This window comes from Pseudochaenichthys georgianus, chromosome 14 (assembly GCF_902827115.2).
Source record: "Pseudochaenichthys georgianus chromosome 14, fPseGeo1.2, whole genome shotgun sequence".
Lineage (NCBI taxonomy): Eukaryota > Metazoa > Chordata > Actinopteri > Perciformes > Channichthyidae > Pseudochaenichthys > Pseudochaenichthys georgianus.
Window position 1 is genome coordinate 26,271,753 of NC_047516.1, and position 9,998 is coordinate 26,281,750.

At 38.7% G+C, this 9,998-nt stretch overlaps 1 protein-coding gene across 2 annotated transcripts; it reads right to left on the bottom strand.

The window, feature by feature from the left end:
- Positions 1-2,361: 2,361 nt before the first annotated feature.
- LOC117458997 (trichohyalin-like) lies at positions 2,362-7,937 on the bottom strand. Of its 2 annotated transcripts, XM_034099807.1 has the most exons (11): positions 7,700-7,937; positions 7,091-7,249; positions 6,868-6,952; positions 6,262-6,297; positions 6,038-6,109; positions 5,878-5,934; positions 5,685-5,744; positions 5,555-5,601; positions 5,298-5,346; positions 2,747-2,786; positions 2,362-2,525 (listed from the first exon to the last, which is right to left on the bottom strand). In XM_034099807.1, the coding sequence occupies exons 1-11, from the start codon at positions 7,795-7,797 to the stop codon at positions 2,467-2,469; spliced, it is 762 nt and encodes a 253-aa protein (XP_033955698.1). In that variant the 5' UTR covers positions 7,798-7,937; the 3' UTR covers positions 2,362-2,466. The 2 variants fall into 2 exon arrangements, with proteins under 2 accessions (XP_033955698.1, XP_033955697.1); XM_034099806.1 differs by having other exon boundaries at positions 2,362-2,786.
- Between the last annotated feature and the right edge of the window lie 2,061 nt (positions 7,938-9,998).

Here is a 9,998-nt window from a genome sequence, read left to right on the forward strand (position 1 = left end):
TAAAAAAATCATAAACATACATGAATGTATAAAGCAATAACAAACACCATCAGTTAGGAAAAAGCCCCTTACTTTTAAGAGATTTAAAGCAAGAAATTGAGTTTGCTAGCTTGAGGTCCTCCTCTAAAACATTATTACATGTTTATTTTGTAATGGTATTAAGAATACATGATAAATACATAATACATGTAGAAATTGCTCAATTGTAATACCCTCGTTCTACTAGACTCAAACAACACATTCCTTATATATTTCAAAGATGAGAGAACAAAATAAACCTATAACCCATTCAAGCAAGCTTTTAACATGTCTAGAAGAAAGATTGAGGTTATATTTAATATATTTTATGTTGTGGATACTTTAGTCTCCATCCATGTTTACAATTGTCCACACTATTTTACACTTGCATTTATGAATATAGTTTTGCTGTGTTTTACACTTTAGTATTTATGTTTATAGTTAGCTTTGATATTCGCTTAATTTATTAGAAAGATTTTCTTTTCATGATCTGATATTTCCTCAAATGTTCTTATTATGGGGCAGTACTTACTGGTGCTTGAAATTCAAATATTTACTAAATATTCAATTCAGATAACATTTGTTTAAAAAATTTGACAAACACATGTATATGAAAAAAAAATATGTATTTATGTGCAATACAATGCATATGTAGGTATTCAGGTAGCGCATCAAAGACACCTTGAGCCACTGCTACCCCAGGCTCTGCTGTTGGTGCATTCCACCCATCATCATAGTCCTCTCCATGACTCTCGCAGACGTTATGCAGAGCACAGCATGTCAGCACCATGGATTTCACAATAAACAAGAAAACGATCGCTTCCACATCCTCCATTGTTGTGTGTGTTTTGTGAGTTGTGTCGCATTGAAAATGACGCCACTGCAGTTTTACCCAGCGTCGCTCCGTCCAAAAAGCCGATCGTCCCGCCTACACTGCGTTGCTACCCCAGGTCCTAAACTGTAATGGAAATGCGCCACGGCCTCGGCCGGCCAGCGAGGCAGCCCGAGGCCTGAGCGAGGATGCTTAGGGACGCTTAAACCGGGCTACCCCGCTGCAGTGGAAATGCGCCATAACAGCAGAGAAATCCATTTCTCAGGACTTGTGACTATGTACGTCACCCCACATTTCAATAAGCCTATAGAAAGACTTGTTACATAATAGTGAGCTCCCACACCACACCTAATCACCTACATGTCTTACTACACAGGGAATGGAGAGGTCTTTCATGCTTATAGCAAACCCCACTGCCCTGCTAACAGGACATTTAACATTACATAGCATGCTGTTCCCAATTACGTCAGATCAATTTGATCCTGCAATACAGTGCAATACATATGTTACAACTACATATTTAGTCATACATCACTATTACCCAACACACAGCTTCACGCATCATTGTTGTGCCATTGACAACATCACATTAACAACTGTATTGCAGGTTTGCTTTTTGATCAATACACACAGCCACAACAAGCAAACACCACTGGTATGGACTCTCATATGAGACATGGTTCAAATCCCTGTAGTGGCTTGAACTATTGTTGGACTGTACACATTTCTTTAACACGCCAAATACATCCCGTAAAAACTCAAACAACTCTTAACTATACCTCCATTCAACAACTAACATCCACCACAAATCAACACCCTGCTTACACAGCCAGAACCACTAACACACAAGCCTAATACCTCCTGGTCAGATCACACGCAGCTCATTTACCACGACTCCAGCACGCCTGCAGGACGCCGGGACGACCGGCGACCCTCCCCGACAGGCGCTCGGACGCGAAGGCCCGCCCACAACTGCGTGCACGTCTGTGACCGCAGTTTTAATTTTGGCTGTTGTTGTGGATCAAAAACTGACAGCAATTGAAAGGTTTGGTCTCATTTTCTAACTAGGGCATCTGCATCTTACTTCCATACCTTTTATGTTATGATCTATAAAGTTATGGCACGATTTGAGATTTTGAGATCAATAAATCCCTGCCTTTGTTTTCAATGAGCCCATCTTGACTGAATAGGAGTCACAAACGGGAGTGACAATTGCTTGAAAATTAAACCCCGCCTTGTTCAGTTGAAGAAACTTTCGAAAGGATCACAAGTGAGGGATCCCCCTCCCTGGGCAGACAGGTGCAAAGTGTTACATGTCTTTTTTATGTCCTCTCAGTCTCGTTTTGTCAGGGTCAGTAATTCTATGTACAGTAATGTGGTCTTGGTCAAAGGTTACCAGAGGGCTGAACTACAAAGTAGAATAGTGAGGTACAGTATGTTGAGTCTAAAGCCAGATTTTTCGGGTAGAGATTGTCTAAAACGAGTCAAACATGCAATATTTTTTAGCCATTACGCTTTATTAAAGCCACCAAACGAAGCTGTGCATTTACAGTTACACATTGCTATTTCCATTTGCCACAGCAACATACGGTGAAGCATTACTAAAGCCACTAGGTCTAGCAAAGTCTTAGTAAACAGGTGTGTGTGTGTGATGTAGTTCGCCACAGGGCTCCAGCTGGTTGAAGACAATGGTCAGAAAGTTGCAATGATCGTCCGTGAAGAAGCACATGGCGGCCACATGAAGGAAGAGGATGGAGAGGGAAATTAATCCTGCTACCTTTACACCACTCCACAGGACACGCAAACAACTGCTAACCACAAACACAAAATACAGAAATAAGTGAAAGGGGAACATTTCCAGTATTTTGGTGTAAGTGTGTTGTGTCACCGACAAACAGTTTTCATTGTTCAGGTGCCTCTCATCGTTACGCTCAGCCTAAAAAGATAAAAGAAAGTTGTTTCAAAACATATCCAAGCAGTAGGCCTGCCTCTTATGACAAACTGAATTTAAAGAACTACTGTGACATTTTTAGAAATTCTGAATAGTTAAATAAAAAGCTGCAGTTAGCTTAGCATAAATTATTCCAGGCTTTACACCAGGGGTGGGGAACCTTTTTCCTCTCAAGGGCCATTTCAATTTTTTCAACATCCTCCGAGGGCCGTACAAATTATTGACCTCTGCTTAAAAATCACAGCCCATTCATTTGGCCTTTCTTTCATGCTGTGCAAAGAAAAAGCAACCTCTTAATCCAGATATCTTGCCATGACTCGTGTATGCATGCACGTGCACGGTTGTGGCATGACCACCAAACAGAAAGATATGGACACAAGATGTGTGCAAATGTACTTAGTTGCCTATCCATGTGGACATGATTTAAGTGGGGGGGGACCTAACCTCCTCTAGGGGGGTCCGGGGGGCATGCTCCCCCGGGAAGATTTTTTCTTAAATATTGAAGTTGAAAGCATCAATCTGGTGCACTTTGAGAGCAAAATGAAGAGATCTATGGAAACATCTCTCAACACCCATATGAAACAGAACTAAGCAGATTTACTTTTTCTTTATGGATATTTTACAAATCACTCTCCTTTCAAACTGTATTCTTGTTTATTAATAAGAACTTTTTTTTACTGTCATATAGTATGTTATACCTGTTTACTTTATTCTCTTGTTTTTTGATAACTATAATGATCATATAAAGATGTGCCTTTACCTCACTGGTTGGAGAAAAAGCTTCTTATATACGTTAGCATAGCTAGCTAACCAGATGCTAATAACAACAAAGTTATTGACTGTATGATCAGTATGTCGGATGAACAGATCGCCACTGGGCTTACAACTAAAACACAGCCACGCAAAAACTGCAGCATGTGTATGGCTCCTTATGGGTAGGCTACTGCCATTGTTGAAGTCCCGGAGGCGTCTATCGTTATTCCAACCCAGTTTAGATTTAACCACGCCCACTTCCGCATTACGCAAGAATGTAGCTCTACGCGATAGCGTCATAGACTTCTTCTTCGGCAGATAGCGGTCGCGGTAAAGCAGGATGAGCAGGATATTGAATAGTTGTTTTTTGTCTTTCCAAAGGATTTGTTGACTGAAAGTAAACGATCCTGTAATCAAAGCCATATCGAAGAGTCCTGAGATTGTATTACTGGTGTTTTATCATCTGTGTGTATTCTCAAATGTCGTTTTCAGGACAAACAAAAGACGTTTTAAATATCTTATCAGCTGGTGTAAGTGCAGAGTATTGAATAAATACATGTGTGAGTACATATAAGTGTGTGTTTATATGTTTATAAATGTGTGTGTATATATATATATAAAACAGTATCATTAAATAATGCTGTGTGTGTATAAATGAATGAATACATCTGTGTATATTTATGAATAAATACATGTGTGAGTACATATAAGTGTGTGTGTATATGAATAAATGTATATAAATATATATATATATATAATAGTATCATTAAATAATGCTGTCAGATAAATGAAGTACACAGTAATAGTCAAGGTTATATTCAATATTCTGCACTTACACCAGCTGATAAGATATTTAAAACGTCTTTTGTTTGTCCTGAAAACGACATTTGAGAATACACACAGGCTATTTATAGATGATAAAACACCAGTAATACAATCTCAGGACTCTTCGATATGGCTTTGATTACAGGATCGTTTACTTTCAGTCAACAAATCCTTTGGAAAGACAAAAAACAACTATTCAATATCCTGCTCATCTTGCTTTACTGCGACCGCTATCTGCCGAAGAAGAAGTATATGACGCTATCGCGTAGAGCTACGTTCTTGCGTAATGCGGAAGTGGGCGTGGTTAAATCTAAACTGGGTTGGAATAACGATAGACGCGTCCCGGAGCGGCGTTCTGGTGCTCTCCGTCAGAACTGCACCCCTGTCAGACAAGACATATACCACGTGATGACACGTTAGACTCGTGTTGTGTTCAAGGACCATGACCGTTGTCAGGAAAAACAGGCCCTCGCTTGTTTAATTATTTTGCAGTCTAGATTTCTTTAATTTTTTTCTTTTTTGCGTGTGTTTATAAATTACCTCGAGGGCCATACCAAATGCTCTCGCGAGCCGTATACGGAGGTTCCCCACCCCTGCTTTACACGGAAAGAGTTAGCGTTTCTCTATCCAAACATGACCTGCCTACAACGTACCTATAAAATCCAAATAAAGTCCAAATGAATAAACACATATCTAATTTGTTAAATCAGTACAAAAACTAAGGGGTATAATCGACACATTGTGCTTTAACAATGGATTTGCAATCTTTATGCTATGCTAAGCTTACCGGCTGCTGTCTCCAGTTTCAATCAAACATGGCAGTGATATCAATATTCCAAAATAACTCAACATGAAAATTAATAGCAAGTGAAAATGTTAGCCATGGCTGGTAAAAAATGGTCTGAATATTATATTGACCAGAATTAAATAGCCGAGTCGCAGCATTGTTGATGTCTTCTCTGCAGCTCTATAAAACCAAACAACACAATAATGTTAGAAAAGTCCACAGTCCACAAAGCATTTGGTCATTGTAGTTAGCTTAGCTTGAAATTGGTCAACACAGAAATAATACAATGAAATGCTCTTCAGTCAGGCTAGGTTATCAAAACCTGATGATTAATGATGTACTTAAGACTGTAAACCTGTCAGCAAAACTCTGACACAGTAACACCAACCTTATATCCGCCTGTATGCCCAGCTGCTGTTTGAGTTCTTGTTGTTCCTAAAGAAGAAAGTTAAAATATCAGACAGGTACCTAAGCATGCATCAGCTAAACTAACATCATGTAGTATGTGTTATGTATACCTTGATTGTTTTGTAACAATTCTTGTTTTCTCTGCATCTTTTGTCCAGGGTCATGGATTTCTGCCAGACTCAAAGGCACTCAGATTAAGTGACATTTGTATACCACCAACAACTCGGATGTAAAAAAGAAAATGGAGCCAGTAGACCCCTCACAAAGTGATATCATGAAAATATATGATAAAGGTGTTCATACCTGCTCTATTTCCTCATCTTTTCTACGAATGTCTTCCTCAACCTGTGCCAGTATATGCTGCAAAACATTTGATGAGTCAACATCCAGCCATAACACTATAATATCATTGCCATTTACAATTTACATTTTTTTATAACAATTCATCAATTTAACAGGGTACCTGCAATTCCTGTGCATCTTTTTCCAGCCCTTGTTTTTGATCCTGATGTTTCTCTCCTGAGAATTGTTCCAACTGAAAGAGAAGCAGCTTTTTTTTTATAGTTGTGTTTTGTTCTACAAAGTGGTTTTAAAATGTATCCAACTATGAAATGCTTATAATTGATTTCAAAGACCACATTTTTGCTGTAGAATTGTGAAAGACATAAGCATATGGCGAAGGCATACCTTAATTCCCCTCTTGAGCCTTTTATTCTCCTTTTCCTGCACAAAACAGAGGAGAAATAGGAAATTAGTTAATAGTGTACGCGGAGATGGTTGGTTGATTGGCTAAAGACTATGCCACCCATCATTTTAAAGTCCTGTTTTCTCTTGCTTTAATAATAAATAAATAAATAATCGTTATATTTATTATAGCGCTTTATCAAAGACTCTCAAAGCGCTTTACAAATACACATTACATAATGGTAATGGTCATCTACTGTGGACAATACCCACAGGAGCAAATTCGGGTGAAGTGTCTTGCCCAAGGACACAACGGCTTGACGCAGTGGGGCAGGAGCGGGTTGCGAACTGGAGTTCCCCAACGCCCCCTTGATCTGATGATCAAACGCACAGACCACTGCGCCACCCGTCCCCTTTAGTTGTGTTGTTAACTAAATCGGTTTTCAAATGTTATGCTAATACAGCAGCACTCGGCTAGATGACAATGGTCAATACTCCTGACATTGTCAGCGTATTGCCCCCACCTGTAATTTGATTTAATACATCTATTCTTATCCTATTTCAAGAGGAGTAAATTCCCGTCTTCCTTTTGTGGATCTATTTACTCACAAGCTCAATTGTTTCATCCTCAGCCATAAGCTCCCGCTGCAGATCCTCTTTCCTTATTTTTCTTACATTTTCCAGATGCTGTAACCTGAATACAAAATAATTGTGTTGGTATGAGATTTACAAACTTTATAGACTGTGCATTTTGGAGTTTAGCTGATTCAATGACCAGTCTTTGAGATGATGAAATAAAATAGTTTTTAGTGTGGATATTTAAGTGTCATACTCGTTCCCTTTGTTGGTAAGGGCCTCATTCTCAGCTTCCATCTCTTGTATTGAGGACTGAAGGTGCATTCCCTGCGTTAAATATTGCTCATGGAGCTGCTCCTTCACTTGGAGTCTCAGTTCAGCTTGACGAATGCGTCTCCTCAGATCCTCTCGTTCCCTAAACACAAGTTTTCATATTGACATGTGACTTCAACTCATTATTGCACTAAAAGACTGAGATGGGCAATCTATATTTTGCCTTGAGAAAGTATCTTTACTTAATTTAAGCAGACAAAATATCTTTACATGCTGAGATTTGGCATGCTAAGATTGTTACAGAGTAGAACTAATGCCAAAATATTAATAGAAGAGGTTAAATATGAGACCAAAAGGACTCAAGACATTACCAAGCTGTTTGTGACTTGATGATTTGACTCTGACAACCCTCATTTAAAACTGGCATGGGACCTGTGTTTAAGTCTATCATGCAGGTTATTAATAATACAAAATCATTTTTGCAGTCTCTGTATGCACCTAGATTCAAAGCCTAAATGGATCTAAGATTGTAATTTTTGTATAACCAAAACAAACTTAGAACATATGGTAAGCAGTATTTTGTATATCTTACCACTCTTGCTCCTCAGATTCTTTCATAACTTCTTCCAGATCTATGACTTGCAGAGCCTCTGCCATGTCTCCTCTGAAGTTTTCACGTTGGTCAGACATGATGACCTGCCTAAAATGATGCGTGATCCAATATAGCTATTGTTAAACAAATAAAATGTTTTACCCAACTAGCTGTCACTGAACTAGCAGTAAAGTCAACCTAACCTAACCTAACCATAGCTTGGTTAGTTGTGAACTAAACCAATACCTAGTAACTGTGTGCATCAGGAAACATTCCACTGTCTCTAGGTGATCCATCTGGATTCCATAACAGAATGGTGCCACATTTTGAAATATAAAGCATGACCAATACACTTTGATAAGAGACAATGTTTGCAAGTAGTATTACTTCAATTAAGTCATGTGGCAACATGTGGCAAGCATTCATTTTCACAAACATCTCTCACCTGCGGCTAGAATTGCAAAAAGTATATTAAGGCCTCATGAGAGTTTACTTTAAGATGGCATTAAAGGTGGAGTATGTAATTTTGGAGAAACCAGCTCGAGTGCGCTAGAATTTGAAAATACACAACCGGAAAAAATCTGCCACTTTCTTACAGAGCCCTTCCTCCAACACATACGAATGTGCACATGACCAATGAGGGCACGAGATAAGTTTGTGCACAGATGGAAGGCTGACAGGCAGGTAGGCCATCCAGTTATTTTAGCCGGGTCGGCTGAAATGATTGGTCGTCTTTTTACAGCGCTACGGCTTCCACAGATTACATTTTTGAATGTATATATTGTCAAAGCATTTAATATATTCATTGCTATCGGGATGTTAAGAGCATTCCATGGAATATAACAACAAGTGTTTCTGAAATAAATTACTATTATTAAGTTGTTTTTATATGCTAAAATGGTAGGTATTACCATCTATTGTACACAAAGCCCATATGCCACGCTCATGCAGTCCGCATACAAATATAGGAGCTTTTATGTAGTATATGAGGGGCCCATTTTGCTCATGTTTTTTGTTTGAATGCAATAAAACAAACGTTACAAAGGGGTAAAGCTTGGCAAGATTAAATAATTAGTTTGGTTCCTATGTAAAAGACATATGCATTGATTATGATTTTCTTATTTTAGTTTTTTCAAAGATATGATGTCAGATAATAAAGAATTCCTAAAGTTAATAAGGTTGAACTTCTGCAATACCAACATTTGGCATTCATATTAGACTCTTTCTAACTGAAGACAGACATGGTGACAGAGACTTGGTAGTAGTGTAACTGACCGCTACGTTATTTTAATATGCATGGTTAGGGGCGGGCGTAGGTATGGGTGTGACCCATAGACTGTATATATAAGGTGTGACCTTTATATATACAGTCTATGGGTGTGACGCTGCGAACCCCGGAATCATAACTGATTTAAACTGTTCCCAGGCAACGAGGTCTAGCCTGTGCTACGGACCTCTCAAACATACATGTAAGTTACTGAATTGCCACGAACATTGTGTTATATAATCGGTTTATATAGGTTTTAATTGAAACTGTGTGTGTTGTTCCTTGGCTCAACTGTTCATAGTGCCAAGTGATATATTAAGATAAGGACTGCCATGCCTGACGTCGCACATATTGCACCCTCGGTGAGCGGAGCGAGGTACGTTACAGGGACTGTATTAAAAGTGTTTGTTTGATCCGTGAATATATATTTGTGATTTAATCAATGTTTTGTATTTGTTCTATGTCTGTATATATTTTAGTTTTCACGATGATTGAAAGATCATTAAAGAAACTACATCCGTCGAGACTCTGCTGTGATTATTGCCGAGGGCAGCTACAAGTAGGCCTCCAATTTATTGCAAGTCCACTATCATCAAAACAAGACGCACAGAGGCAAGGTCCAACACATTCATTATATACCACAAAAGTAGACATTTTCTGGGTATAAAGTTTGTACTTTGATAGCCATTTTATCAAACATGATTGTCACAAATCTATTTGGGCGGGAATGTTTCTTGATTCTTTTTCAACATGTTCAACGTCATCATTTTAAGGCCAGGCTTGGTATCCCCAGAACTCATCCACCCATCACAGTCCTTATTTTATGCGTTTTAAAAAGTGCACTCAAATGACATGAAAAATACATTCAGTACAGCATGTGGGAAGTTAAGATGGAAAGATTATTTCTGCTAGTTATACACTTGGACCAACTAGGTGGAGAGAGAGGGTAAAATGGTGTTGCATGAACAACTTGGGCGTCCAAGTCTCAGAAGGGAGTGCAGTTTGTCTATCAGTCAAAATGTATGCAGCATA